This window comes from Cibotium barometz, chromosome 4, assembly GCF_041138505.1.
Source record: "Cibotium barometz isolate CiBa-2024 chromosome 4, ASM4113850v1, whole genome shotgun sequence".
Lineage (NCBI taxonomy): Eukaryota > Viridiplantae > Streptophyta > Polypodiopsida > Cyatheales > Cibotiaceae > Cibotium > Cibotium barometz.
The window spans coordinates 35,411,363-35,426,893 of record NC_141049.1 but is presented as its reverse complement, the minus strand read 5'-3'; the positions used below and the strand labels follow the sequence as shown (position 1 = coordinate 35,426,893).

The 15,531-nt window shown below is 46.0% G+C and overlaps 2 protein-coding genes across 10 annotated transcripts in view; both read right to left on the bottom strand.

Moving 5' to 3' along the window:
- Positions 1-15,531, bottom strand: part of LOC147639199 (callose synthase 10-like) — a 251,362-nt gene that overhangs the window by 221,420 nt on the left and 14,411 nt on the right. The gene's annotated exons all lie outside the window — the stretch shown is intronic.
- On the bottom strand, positions 7,301-7,831 carry LOC147639201 (uncharacterized). The gene has a single exon (XM_086793683.1). It carries the CDS (start codon positions 7,829-7,831, stop codon positions 7,301-7,303), a length of 531 nt encoding a protein of 176 aa, XP_086649809.1.

Sequence of the window (15,531 nt, the reverse complement as noted above, 5' to 3'; positions counted from 1 at the left end):
TACTTGTAGATTCCTTTCTGCTGGTGACAGAGTTCTACTCTCATAAGCAATCACATGTCCTTCCTGCATAAGAACAGCTCCAATGCTATTCCCGCATGCATCACAATGTACCACAAAAGGTTTATGAAAATCCAGTAAAACCAAAACTGGACCAGTGGTTAGCTTTTCCTTAAGCTTGTTGAAGACTTCCACTTACTTTACTGTCCATCGGAATTTTACATCCTTCTTGGTCAGGTGATGTAAAGGTGAAGCAATTTCTGCAAAGAATCAGATTAACCTCCTGTAATATGAACAAAGTCCTAAGAAACTTCTCACATCATGAATAGTCTGTAAATCCGGCCAATTCTTTATCGCTTCAACTTTTGCTGGATCCATCCTGACGCCATCCTTAGACACTATGTGCCCAAGAAAGTGCATCTCCTGCATGCAAAATTAACTCTTCTTTCCATTGAGACAACCAACCTATGCTTTCTGAGTTCCTCAAAGACTTTGGTCAAATGCTCCCGATGCTGCTTCTCTGAATGAGAAAACACAATCATATCATCAAAGAAGTGCCCACAAAAGCACGGTGGGGTCGAAAAATCCGATCCATCATCCTGTTAAAAGTTGCTCGAACATTTGTACGACCAAAAGGCATGACCAAAAACTCATAAAGTCCAAAAGTTGTCCTGAAAGCTATCTTGTGATGCACATCTTCTAGCCTGATGCAAATTTGATGATATCCACTCTTCAAAACAATGTGACTGAAGTAAGCTGCTCCCTGTAATCGATCCAAAATATCATCGATTCGAGGTATAGGGAATCTGTTCTTGATGGTAATCTTATTCAGTGCCCTGTAATCAATGCACATCCGCCAAGAACCATCTTTCTGTGTGGGAGAATGAAGAATTAGGGTTAGATTAGAGATATACACAGAGAAGAAGGGAGAGAGAGAGAGAGAGAGAGAGAGTTGTGGGGATAAGTCAACTCATGATATGAGTGTGTGACTCCCCTATCACACATGTATATTGCACTAGTACACATAGTGCACTTAGTACATTAAAAGTACTAAGTGTACTATGTACTATAACTTATGGGCTTGTACACACTATAAGGGTGGGCATTATGCCTTCATCCCAACAACCTCCCACTTAAAGGCAAAGTGCCCTTAAATGAAGGAAAAGAAAAATCAGCATGTACATGATAATATACAAGGCCATATCAAGGCTGAAACTGGCCTCATCCAATGCCCATCAAGTGTCTGCAATGAGCAAACCGCTCTGATCAGCCGGGTTGTCATCCGTATGAATCTTAACAAGCTGAATTTGCTTGTTCTCTATCACCTCTCTGATGAAGTGATACTTCACATCCACATGCTTCGTCTTTGCATGAAAGACAGGGTTCTTTGCCAACTGGATGGCACTCTGACTGTCACAATGCAACAATGGAATATCCCCTGTATAACCCAAATCAACCACTAACCGAGATAGCCATAATGCCTCCTTGCAAGCCTCTGTGGCTGCAATATACTCGGCCTCTGTAGTAGATAAGGCTGTGCACTTCTGCATCCTGGATATCCATGACACAACACCTCCTGTGAATGTAAACACATAACCGGTAGTAGACTTCCGGTTATCTGGATGACCGGCATAATCCGAATCCGTGTAACCATGCACTAATGCATCCTGTTTGCCAAAACAAATGCACATATCCTGTGTGCCCTTCAGGTATCTCATGACACCTTTCACTGCTTCCCAATGCTTCTTGCCAGGGTTGGCCATGTATCTAGAAACCACTCCCACTGCAAATGCAATGTCTGGCCTAGTAGCAACCATGGCATACATGAGACTGCCACAAGCTGAAGCATACGGAATTTTGGCCATATCAGCCCTGCCACTATCTGACTGTGGGCTGTCCATAGCACTGAGTTTCACATATGGAGGCAAAGGAGTACTAGTCTTCTTCCCCCCGTCCATATTGAATCTCTGCAAAACTTTGCCAATGTATTCCTTCTGAGACAAATACAACACATGCTGATTTCTGTCCTCCGCATACCCAAAATGTGATTTGCATCACCCAAATCCTTCATATCAAAGGTTTCATGCAGCCTCTGCTTCAAGGCATCCATCTCCTTACGAGATTTCCCGGCAATCAACATATCATCAACATACAAGATGAGGATCAATAGACTGCCATCCAAAGCTTTCTTGGTGTACAAGCAGTGATCTATGTCACTTCTCCTGAATTTCTGTGATTTCATGAATGTATCAAATTTATGATACCATTCCCTTGGTGCCTGTTTGAGCCCATAAAGACTCTTTTTCAGCTTGCATACAAGCTTCTCCTTTCCACTTACTGCATAGCCCTCTGGCTGCTGCATATATATCTCCTCATGGAGATCACCGTGAAGAAAAGCAGTCTTCACATCCATCTGAATCAAGTCCAGATCATCATGTGCAACCAAAGCTAACATAGCTCTAAGTGTGGTCATTTTGACCACTGGAGAGAAGATCTCATCAAAGTGCACCATATTCCTGCTTGAAGCCCTTAGCCACTAACCTGGCTTTGTATCTTGGCTTTGCATCTGGTGCAACTTTGAGCCTATAAACCCACTTGCATGGCAAAACCTTCTTGCCTGCAGGCAAATGCACCAACTTCCAAGTTCCATTTTTATGGAGAGAATCCATCTCTGACTTCATGGCATGCTCCCATAGAGCCTTGTCTGTCCTCTGTAAAGCCTCCTTATAACATGAGGGCTCCCCACAGTCAGTGAGCATCAAGTAGTCAACCCCTGGAACAAACCTGTCAGGGGCTCTGGAGGGTCTAGTGGACCTCCGTACCCAATGACCATCATTTGCAGGTTGCTGTCCAGCCTGCATATCACCCATTGGTGGCTCCTGTTCCATGCCATAAGGCTGAAATATCATGCCCGGTATTTCTTCTAACTGTGGTATATCCATAGGGATATCTTCTCCCATCTCTGGCTGTCCATTTGGACCATTTTCAGCACCATTTAAGGGCTGGTTTTCCTGCTGTAGTGGCTGATTTACAGCCCTTGGTTGTTGTCCATGATGTCCATCATCATCAAAGATGACTCTGCTAGGCTCCTATTGCCTTGAATGCTCCTTATACATGCATGTTTCATCAAAAATGACATCATTGCTGCGTATAATCTTTTTATTCATGGGATCCCAAAGTCTATACCCCATTTCACCTTTGTCACCATATCCTAGGAATATGCATTTGTGAGACTTAGGATCAAGTTTGGTGCGCATTTCCCTGCGTATGTGCACGTACGCAACACAACCAAACACTCTCAAGTGCTTGTATGACGGAGGCTTCCCTGTCCATACTTCCTCTGGCACTTTCCCACCAAGCCTCGTGTTAGGTGACCTATTTATAAGGTGAACGGCTATCATAACAGCTTCAGCCCAAAAACCATGAGGTAATGCAGCATGTGACAACATAGAACGGACCTTCTCCTGAATGGTCCTGTTCATCCTCTCTGCTGTCCCGTTTTGTGGAGGATCATAAGGAGTAGAGAGCTCCCTCTTGATGCCTTTAGCATCACAAAAGTCCTGAAACTGTTTGGACATGTACTCTCCACCATTGTCGGAACGCAAAGCCTTCAGTGTTTTGCCAGTTTGATTCTCAACAAGAGCAACAAACTTCTGAAACACTGAGAATGTATCACTCTTCAAACGAAGAGGATAAACCCACACCTTACGTGTGGCATCATCAATAAAAGACAAAGTATTTTGCCCCTCCCAAAGAAAGCTGAGGCATCTCACATACATCTGTATGCACAAGCTCTAACTGAGCATCTTTCTGTCCAAGAGCTTTCTTGTGGGGGCACTGTAGTTGCCTACCATATATACAATGCTCACAAAACTGAAAACTTGAAAACTTTAGAGAAGGCAAGTAACCCAAACGAGACAATTGCTCCATTCCTTTGACACTCATGTGTCCCAACCGGCTATGCCACATAGAGATTTCCGGCAGCTCGGTTGCATTTACATTAGCATGGTGACAAACACCTGCATGCATAAAGTAAAGAGTGTCCATCTTAGAGCCTCTGGCAACAACCAGTGAGCCCTTACTAATTTTCCACTTTCCACGACCAAATGTGGTAACATAATCAGCATCATCAAGCTGTCCAGTAGAAAGCAGATTCTTCTTGATCTCAGGCACATGCCTGACATCATGGAGCATAAGCTGTGAGCCATCTGAAAACACAAGCCTCACATCACCTCTGCCAAGAATCTTGCATGCATGGTTATCACCCAAATAAACCACTCCTTCATTGCCAGCAGTATACCTGACAAACAAGTCTCTGCAACCTGTGACATGAAAGGAGGCACCTGAATCAATGATCCATGAGTGCATACCATGACCACCTGTAAGAAGTGAATGGGCATCAAGTGAAGACGTAAATAGGACCTCATCCTCACTGTCACCTGCATGTGACACATTGATTTCTTCAATCTTGACTCCACTTTTGCCCTTTGGCTTTACATCTTTGGCTTCATCTTTGTCTTTGTCCTTGCCTTTTCCCTTTTCCTTTTGATCATTTTTCCATTTGTAGCATTGCTTTTTAATGTGTCCCTTCTTGCCACAATAATGGCATTCCAAATCCTTTTTGGAGCGAGACTTGCTCCTTCCCCGTTCTTGGCTTTTTTCCCTTTGTTGGGATCTCCCACGTGCATTCATTGCATTGGACTTTCCAACAGAGTTGTTTTTCCTGTTCATCTCTTCTTGAAGAAGAGCACCCTCAACATCTGCATATGACAGCATAGCATTCGAATTGCTAGTGGCTGTCCTGAATGTATCCCAACTCTCTGGCAAAGTGCATAAGAGAAAAGTGGCTTTGAACTCATCGTCCATCGCCAACTTTTGATTTATAACTTGGCTGACAATACCATTAAACTCATTTAGATGGGCTGCCATAGACGCCCCTTCCTTCATCTGAAGACCTATGAGTTTCTTCAACCAATACACTTTGCTTGAGGCACTTTGCTGGGCATACAAGTCCTGCAATCTCTGCCACATTCCCAAGCTGTCTTTTCTTCACGAATGCTGAAAAGTAAAGTGTCTGACACAGATAACATGATAGTAGATCTTGCCAGCTCATCCATATCTTCCCACTCTTCAGCAGTAAGAGAAGCGGGCATCACACCCCTTTCTTTGATAGGCTTGTGCTGCTTCTTCTGGAGCAACACATTATAGCACTGGGTTTGCCAAATATCATAGTTATGTGAGCCTTCAAGCTTCTTGATGTGAAGCAATGAAGAGCTCTCACCTGTGGTTGCCATAGCAATATGCAACCTGTCAATGCCTGACTCCCTGCAAAATGTGCAAACACTGCACCAAAAGCACACAAAGTGCTCACAGTTGTTCTCCCAAGCTTTATCTCCCACTGCGGAAGCAAGAATGCAGCTTTTCTCCCACTTTATGTGATGAAATCAACAAAATCTGGTTGCTACAGATTTTGGACAGCACCTTAAATGTGCTCTGTTGCCCTCCTAAAGTACTGTATAACAGTACCAAGTGCTCACCAATGATGTACCAAACCTGTACCGGCAAGTACAGCAACTGAAATTGAACCTTTTCCTCACTCAAATCAGTGTACAGCCATGCCAAAACATGCACAAAGCTGTGCCAAATCTGTACTAGCAGGTACAGTAGCAATAAATGCTCTCCTGGCTGTCCAAATGAGTGAAAATCAGACTTTTACAGTCCCGAACACTGCATACAACAGTCCCGAACAGAAATTGGGCAAAAGCCCCTTGACTGCAAGCTGATTTTTGAGGATTCAAGACATAAATGTCTTGCCTGCTGCTTTGCCAAGCTTAACGAGCATAAAATCTTGAAAAACCCCTTGATTTAAGATCAATTTCTGATCATACATGGTACATTAGCGCACATGAAGGCATCCAAAGTCTTCACGGTGCTTCCCCCTGGCCACATATACATCCAATACATGAAACCCCCTTGATTTACAGGCACATTGAGTGCTTGACAGGCATCAACACATTGCCCAAAGCATCAAATGCGAGTGCCTGCATGCAAATCAACCAAATCGGCACAAAAGCCCCTTGATTTGCATTGCAATTCGCTGCAATTTTGCTCGAATGTGCGATTTCTCACATCATACAGCATGTATGACTGCTTAATTGCACAATTACATCAAAAGCCCCAAATTTCGACATCCAATTTCCTGCAAATTGATCCTGATTGTGACCAATGTCACCCAATTTTGCCAATTTTGCTCAAAATTGAGCAATTCGGCACCTGTACCTGCTCAATTGATGATTGTACTTGCTCAATTGCAAATCCCAAAAAAAATTTGCAACAGAATACCTTGTAATTTCTGATTGCAGAAAAAAAGGGGGGGGGGGGGGGGTCGTGCTGATGATGCTGCTTGTTGTGCAGGTAGGCAATAGCTGAGGAGCTCTGGTTGTATTGCTGAAGGCGACCAAGCTCAAGCTATGGAACTTGCCTCCCAATTGCGACCGAGAGGAGTTTCTGGAGGTGGCCCATGCAGGTGTCGAACTCAATGAATCCACCAATTCCCTGCGCGTTCAGCTCCGGGTCGTCAGTGCTGTTGACGGGCGCCCGCCTGGGTATGCGCCTGAATGCATGGGTTCCCCTCGTAGCCAGCCGTCGACAAGAGCTTTGTGTGTTCGCCTGACCACCACCACGTAGGCGTTGCAGCCTTACACTCCTTATCGCTGGTAGCGGGGTAGCGGGGTATGCGCCTTGTGTATTCGCCTAGGTACGCTGCCTGGTTCTGGTACGCAGCCTGTGTTCGCCTGCCTCCCCTTCGCACTAAACGTGTAGACGCCTGGCTGTGTGCAAGGCGATGTTGGGCAGACCAGCGTGGCTGCTGGGCAGCCCACGCTCACACTGACTGGGTCACACCGACAAGCTACTTCAGCCCTCCAGGTTCCATGGAGCTACACACACACACACACAGCCTGCATAGCAGAATTTGAGCCACGCTTTCCTCTTTGATGGCAGGGCGTTTCTGAAGAAACTCAACTACAGAGGATCAAGACAACAACCTATGCTCTGATACCAGTTGTGTGGGAGAATGAAGAATTAGGGTTAGGTTAGAGATATACACAAAGAAGAAGGGAGAGAGAGAGAGAGAGAGAGAGTTGTGGGGATAAGTCAACTCATGATATGAGTGTGTGACTCCCCTATCACACATGTATATTGCACTAGTACACATAGTGCACTTAGTACATTAAAAGTACTAAGTGTACTATGTACTATAACTTACGAGCTTGTACACACTATAAGGGTGGGCATTATGCCTTTACCCCAACACTTTCTTTTGTACCAAAAGCACTGGTGAACAATAGGGTGAAGAGCTCGGCTGAATCAACCCTTTGTCCAACAGATCACGCACTTGGCTCATAATCTCTTCTTGTTGGGCTGCACTCACCCTATAGGATGGCTTATTCGGTGGTGAACTTCCAGGAATCAAATCAATCCCATGATCCTCAGGCCTAGCAGGCGGCAATTCCCCTGGCAAAGCCTCTAAAAAACAATCTTGAAAACTTTTGAGAAAATACAATCTTTCCTTATCCAGCTCAGATAGGTTAGAATCTGTAGTATCTTGATTCTCTTTAACAAACAGTAAGTAAACAGAAAGATGTTTTTTTATTAGACCAGAAATGGCCGACGCCGATACAACAAGAATAGATTCCCCTTTAAGCTTTACATCAAGAGTGTGTTCCTTATTCTTATTAGTGAGAGAGATTTTCCTGTTGAAAGTATCTACTACCAGTTTAACCTTCTGACACCAAGGCATACCCAACAAAACATCACAACCCTCCAAAGACATAATGAAGAAGTTATCCTCTCTGTCCGTATAAGTCTACACACTGAGACGCAGTTTCCCAATGATCGAATGTCCAGGACAAGCCAAAGTAGCCTCATGTAACACACCCATCTCCTCTGGTTTGATGCCCAACTTTGCTGCAAGCTCGAGGGTGATGAAGTTTGCACGAGCCCCAGGATCGAAAAAGATCAAAACCTCCTGATCTCGAAGTCTTCCCCATGCTCTGCATAAGTCTCAAGATGCATCCCCTTGCTTCATCCCTATCAAGTCAGGTACTAATCCAACAGACGGTTTCTGTTTCTTTACTTTAGGCTCTTCATGTGAGTCATCTGCGTTTTTAGGTGCTCTCTTCGGACACCTATAGTACCAATGCCCTGCTTCTCTACAAGAGAAACATTTGTTACCAGCTATAAGCTCTTTCCTTTCTTCATTTGTCCTTTGAGGTAAAGGCTGAAATTTTCTCTTCTTGGATTGCCACTTCTCTCGTGGTTCAGTGTTTTTGGTCTCTTTCGATTCCTTTGATGCTTTCTTGGAGAAGAGACGTTGATCCTTGAATCCTGGCATCTGACCAATAAGCATGGCATAATCCAATGTTAGCATTTTCTATCATCTAAGTCATATTAATGACCTTTGTTTTGATGCAATAATCTCGAAGCTCCTTGGGTAACCCAAGGCAGTAAGTCTCTATCTACTCAACCAGTGACACAGGCCTAAAGGATGTGACCGGTAGCAGAGCATCCCAAAATTTCTCGTTAGATTCTTCCAGATTGTTACAATCTCTGGAATCTAATCGATGCCAAGCTGTCATAAAATCCACCTCAAAAGTCGGTGTCAACCATACGGAAGAGAAGATTTGCTTAAACTCCACCCAAGTGCTAGGTGCTATTCCTTGATGAAGAAGTGTCGACCACCATTGAAGAGCATTACCCTTTAGGAAAGAAGCTACCTTTCGTACCTTAGATGCCTCTGTGAAGTTACCGCCAGAAAATGCCGCATCAAACTGTTGAATGAAGGTGAGAGCCTTCAAACAATCCTTTGCACCACTAAAAGTATCAAACTTTACTGCAGCACCACCCTCTTTATAATCTTTTGGCTTCTCGCCTTGAACAAGGTTATTATAGGGATGTGGTTTGAGAAAAGAATTGCCCACAGCATTAGATCCCATGCCCATCATACCACCTCCCATACCAGGCATACCAAAAGCACTTCCACCACCGCCACCATAAGTTCCATACATACCTCCATGCATACCTGGTTGCATACCATAGCTCCCAGTCATGCCCATGTTGGGTACACCCGTCATGGAATGAAAGATAGAGCCTCCGCCAAAGTAACCAGGATGAGAAGTATTGAAAGGGTTTCCATGGATAGGTGGGGGAAAAGAAGAAGAAGAATCAAGGTATGTCTCAAAATTTGGGTGGATGGGAGCCGAATGTTGAGGCTTAGCTTTCTTCTCAGACCCTTGCCTCCGTGGTTTGGAATCAACTTTGACGTTTCGTGGAAAACGTGAGTCCTTCGCGAGTTCCATTAATTCCTCCATCAAACTCTGCATCTTTGCTTCATAGGTGGCATCATCATCTTCAAGCTCTGGCATATCGGAAGGTATTTCTTGCTCGCTTTCCTCGTCTTCATCGAAGTAGCAGTCGTCCTCTTCCGAAGATAAATCCTTCATCTCCGCACTAGTTCCAGCCATAGAATTAAATGTGTCGGCCCCACAGGCTCGCCCTCTTGAAAAAGTTGACGATGAATCTCGGCAATGGAACCTTGAAACCGGCCTTCAGCAACTTGACGGGCAGTGAACACACTTTAATCTCTTTATGAATTGGAATAATAAATTTGGAAGAAAAAGAAAATATTTAAGTGGAGCTAGAGTGCTCCTACACAAAAGACCAATTGGCCCCAAAGCATGGCGCCCCCGCAGGTATTTATTTATAATTCAAAGTCGGCGTAACCCTTGCACAACTCCCGAGAAGATTCCTCCTTGATCCATGGGGAGGAGATATCCTTCAAGCTTTCACCCAAGATGTGTGTTGTGTAATACAAGGGCCTTGGCCTGTTATTTATGAAAGAGTGCACAGAGCGGAAGCAGAGTGGCACTAGAATGTGCTGAACAGAGAGTGCAAGAGAGAAAGAGATATGGAGCAAACTATGCTGAATATACTGAACCAAAACAGTCCCAAGCAAGAGACAGTGATAGTCTCATAAGTGAGGGAGCAAATAACTACAAGACTCTATGAAAAATGAGAGGCCAGCACCCACTATTTATAGTGGGGAAGAGCTGGCCGACTGGAGCATAGAAACAGGCCGACTGGAGCTGTTGGACATGGCTCCCTAGAAAAATGCCAGAAAGGCTGGGAAAAATCCCAGAAAAATACTAAAAAAGGGGTGGCCAGCCCACAAACAAGGGCCATGCAAAAGGGGACCAAATGGGCACCATACAGAGCAGAAACTGGGGATGAAAGTGCTAACACCCCCTCTCAGCACCAGATGCTGAACAAACTCCGAGAATCCGAAGATGAGGAGCCAAGGAAGCCTGAGAAACCGGCTTGGTGAACAAATCTGCAGCATTCTCCGCGGAAGGACAATACTCCAAACGCAAATCTCCAGCAAGAACCCGTTCACGAACATAGTGATACTGAATCTCAATGTGTTTCGTACGAGCATGAAACACAGGGTTCTTGGCGATGGCGATGCAACTCTGATTGTCACACCAAAGAAGAGTAGATCCGGTAGGAGGACAGCCAAGCTCCTCCAATAATCTCCGCAACCATATCGCCTCACATGCAGCATAGCAAACTGCACGGTACTCCGCCTCGGTAGAGGAAAGCGCCACAGTAGGCTGCTTTTTACTGCTCCAAGAAATGGCTCCAGACCCAAGTGAAAAAACACAACCAGTGGTCGAACGCCGTGTATCTGGATCTCCAGCCCAGTCTGAGTCAGACCATCCAACAAGAGTGCGTCCTTGGCCATAAAAGATGCCAAAATCCAGAGTGCCACGTAAGTACCGAAGAACTCTGAGAGCACACCGCCAATGCTGCTGACGGGGTTTGGATGAGAAGGAACTCAATAAACTGACTGCGAAGCATATGTCCAATCGGGAGTAGGTCAACCATACCAAACAACCGACGAGAACCCGATACTGGCCCTGATCAGTCCCTGGAGAAGCATCAAGTGAAGAAAGCTTCTCACCAATATCCAAAGGAGAAGATACTGGTTTGCACCCAGTCATCTGAAATCTGTCGAGAATCTCCCGAGTGTACTTCTGCTGAGAGAAGAAAATGCCCTTCGAGGTCTGCCAAATCTCAAAGCCAAGAAAATAGTGCAAGAGGCCCAGATCCGTCATCTCAAACTCTGTCTCCAAAGCATCCATAACAGAACGGATCCGCACAGAATAAGAACTTGTAAAGATGAGGTCATCAACATAGACCACAATGATAACAATCAACCCCCTCTCAAGGAGGATATAAAGGTTCGAATCTGCATGAGAGCGGCGCAGGCCGAGCTTCTGAAAGAACTCATCAATCCGCTGGTACCAAGCCCGCGGAGCCTGCTTTAGACCATATAAAGCCTTCTTCAGCCGGTACACATGATCCTGTTTGCCCGGAACAACAAATCCTGGCGGCTGATCAACATAAACCTCCTGTGTAAGCTCTCCATTCAAGAAAGCCGACTTGACGTCCATCTGGAAAACGGGCCATCTATGATGTCCTGCAAGTGCAAGAACGGTGCGAATGGTAGTCATTCGGGCCGTTGGAGCGAAAGTCTCATCGAAGTCGACACCGGGACGCTGAGCATAACCCTTGGCAACCAACCTCGCCTTGTGCTTGTCCAAGCTGCCATCAGCTCGGAACTTTGATTTGAAAATCCAACGCACACCAATCACCTTACGCTGCAGAGGCCGAGGCACCAAAATCCAAGTGCCATTCCGTTCGATAGCATCCAGCTCTGTCTGCATAGCATGACGCCAAGACTCATGTGAAAGAGCCTCGTCTACAGAAGTGGGATCAGAAGGACCATTAATGATTGTAGACATAAGAGCATAATTAACAAACATGTTGCCCTCATGAATTTGTTTCCCTGTAACTCTGGAAGAACGCCGAAGAGAACCAGGCGGAGGAGCAGAAGGAAGCTCACGTAACCCAGAGTCACGAACTGTCTGATAATACCAACCAGGTACAGATCTGCTCGAACTCGCCAGAGGAGGAGCAGGGTCATCATCATCTGACTGAGAATCCTCAGCTGGAGGTGTGACAGTAACAGCGGGAGCAGGAGGATGAGTAGGAGGAGGAGAAGGAGGTGCAGGAAGAAGAAGCTCACCAAGCTCACCACCCCCCTCTGAAGATGTAGGAGTCTCGTCGAACACCACATCACGGCTCACAATAACTTTACCGGCTTGAGGATCATAAAGACGATATGCCTTGGACACAGTGCTGTATCCGAGAAAAGTCATGCGCTGAGACTTCGAGTCCAACTTGGAGCGGTGCTCCTTAGGCACATGAACATACGCGGTACATCCAAATATCCGGAAATGAACAACAGAGGGCTTCTCACCATGGAAAGCCTCATATGGAGTTTTGTCGGGAAAAGCAGCAGTAGGAGACCTATTCTGAATGTAGACAGCAGTGGAAGCCGCCTCAGCCCAGAAACGTCGAGGTAATGAAGAATGCTCAAGCATAGCACGGGCCATCTCCATAATGGTCCTATTCTTCCTCTCGGCAACTCCATTCTGAGATGGAGTATATGCTGTAGTAAGCTGTCTCCGAATGCCATGTGTCTTGCAATATTGCTTAAACTCCTGGGATGTAAACTCACCCCCTCCATCGGTCCTGAGAGCCTTGACCGAGTGACCGGTCTCTTTTTCCACCTCGGCTTTCCAATCACAGAAGTGATGAAAAGTCTCATCCTTGGTCTTCAGAAAGAAAACCCAAGTATATCTGGTAAAATCATCCACCATCACGAGCATGTACAACGCCTTACTCAAAGACGCGGTACTCATAGGACCACACAAGTCTGCATGAATGAGAGCAAGTGATGTCGAAGATCTGTGTGTCGCCTCCTTCGGAAAGGCGGCTCGGTGCTGCTTCCCCTGCAAACAAGAGGAACAAGGAGAAGACGGAGCCTTGATGGTTGGTAATCCATCAACCAACCCATCCTTCGAAGCTCGCTGTAGAAGCTGATAGCTCAAATGGCCAAACCGAGCATGCCAAAGAGCAGCAGAAGCACCAGAAGAAAGCAGAGCGGTCAATTTGTAGAGGCCACTATCTTGGACTCCCTGAGCCAAGATGCTACCAGTCGCTTTATCACGAATGGTAATCTCATAACGAGAAAAGATCACCTCTGCACCCTGAGCTGTAAGAGCACTCACTGACAAAAGGTTAAAAGCCAAATCTGGAATATACAGAACGTCAGAGAAGTACCTCTTGTCCTCTTCAGAACGGAAGATGGGGATAGTGCCATGACCATGCACTGGCACAGAAGAAGAATCACCCAGAGTGATCTCGCCTGATCTGGCAGTGAAGTCCTCGAACCAGTCTCGATGGGGCGTCATATGAGCAGTAGCACCGCTATCAACAATCCAAGACCGTGACTGAGAAGTCACAAGAGCAAGTATACGCCGAGTACCTGCTAAGAGAAGTATTCCATCATCCTTCTTGGGTTGAGACACCGCCGTTGAGGAAGAGTTCTTTGCTGCTTCATCACGCTTCTTCTTGTGACATTGGGGTGACTTGTGACCCTTCTTGCCACAATAGTGACATTCAATGTCTTTATTCTTTGAAGATTTGTTGTCTTTATCCTTATCGGAATCCTTGGAGTTCTTGTCAGAACCCCCTTTACCTTTCTTTTGTTGAGACTTCCCTTTATCTCGTGCTGCCAAAGCTCCATCAGGGCCACCGGAGGTGCCAGTCCGCTCCTCAAAGCGAGACTCTATCTGCATAATGGAGGGGAGAACATCCTCCCAAGTAACTGGAACAGGACGAGGAGAAGAAACCAGAGACTGAAAGTATGCATCAAACCTCTCTGGAAGTTTGGAGAGCAGCCGAATAGCCATATCCTCTGTGGAGATGTCCTTGCCACAAACAGCAAGCTCGTCCCGGAGATCTTTCATCTTCGAGATGAAAGCAGATAAAGATGGAAACGCAGAAACTGATAAGTTCATAAGTTGCTTTTCCAATGCCAAAATCCGACCCGGAGACTTAATCTCATAGAGATCTGCAAAAGCCTTCCAAACTTCATGTGCAGCATCAGCTGTACGCACATGAGAGAGAACAGCATCCTGACAGTTCAACATCAGAAAGGAAAAAACACGTCGATCATTCGACTGCCAAATATCAATATGTGCCTGAGTCACACCACCGGAAGCAAGGGTGGGAGGGGTGGCATTGGCTGGTGTAACAAGCCAATCCCAGAGATCCACGCCACGCAAGGCCGATTTCACCTTCACCTTCCATAGGGTGTAGTTGGAACCATCCAACTTGGCAGACTCTGCAAACATATGAAGAGAAGTGGGAGCAGCCATCACAAGAGCTTGGGCTCAATCTCAAGAAATGCACAATCTCTGAAGAAAAGGTGTCCTCCACAGGTACCAAGAGTGCCACCAAAGCCTGCAACACCACAAGCCCCCTCTGCAAAGGGAAAGAACCACTGGAGAGGAAAACGCAGCAATGAAGAAGTGCTGTCCTGTAGAAAACAGGCCGCCTGCAGTCCAATCTCCAAGTGGGCAATGAAACGCTGATCTCCAAGAGCCAGACGGCTGAATCGGTGAAGCCAATCTGAAGAAAAACTGACCAGCAGAGTGCTGTCCAGAAAACGCAGCAGCAAAAAGCTATGGATCTGGAAGAAAACGCAGAGGAGGTGGTGCTGAAAACAGGGCTGAATCTGGGGCAGCAGAAAGGTTGCTAAACCTAGAGCGATGATACCATGAAAGAGTGCACAGAGCGGAAGCAGAGTGGCACTAGAATGTGCTGAACAGAGAGTGCAAGAGAGAAAGAGATATGGAGCAAACTATGCTGAATATACTGAACCAAAACAGTCCCAAGCAAGAGACAGTGATAGTCTCATAAGTGAGGGAGCAAATAACTACAAGACTCTATGAAAAATGAGAGGCCAGCACCCACTATTTATAGTGGGGAAGAGCTGGCCGACTGGAGCATAGAAACAGGCCGACTGGAGCTGTTGGACATGGCTCCCTAGAAAAATGCCAGAAAGGCTGGGAAAAATCCCAGAAAAATACTAAAAAAGGGGTGGCCAGCCCACAAACAAGGGCCATGCAAAAGGGGACCAAATGGGCACCATACAGAGCAGAAACTGGGGATGAAAGTGCTAACAATTTATACAAGATTGGGGGAAAAGCATAGCTTTTCTCTTTAGAAAAAAAAAAACTATTACAAAGGCTTTTTATTCTTCTTCGAATAGCTTTTCCCTCTCTCTTCTCTTTTTTTTTTTTTTAAACATGGCGCATAAGCGTTTTCGAAAACCCACGCTGCTTTTCTTTTTTTCTTTTTTTTTGGCTGCCCGGCATTTTCTTCCGCGCTTTTGCTCCCCGTCGTTCTCTTCTGCGCTTTTGGGGTTCGCAGCTGTTTTGTGCGCCGGCTCAAGTGATCGCCGTTTTGTGCGACTGCTGGACTGTTCGCCTCTGCCATGCCAGCCGCCTGTGCCCATCAGCCGCCTCTGCAGTCAGTCGCCAGTGCCACGTGGCAGCGTCA

What these genes read in the sequence shown, in the direction of transcription:
- LOC147639201 (XM_086793683.1), bottom strand. Translation starts at nt 7,831, where the DNA reads ATGTCTTTGGAGGGTTGTGATGTTTTGTTGGGTATGCCTTGGTGTCAG.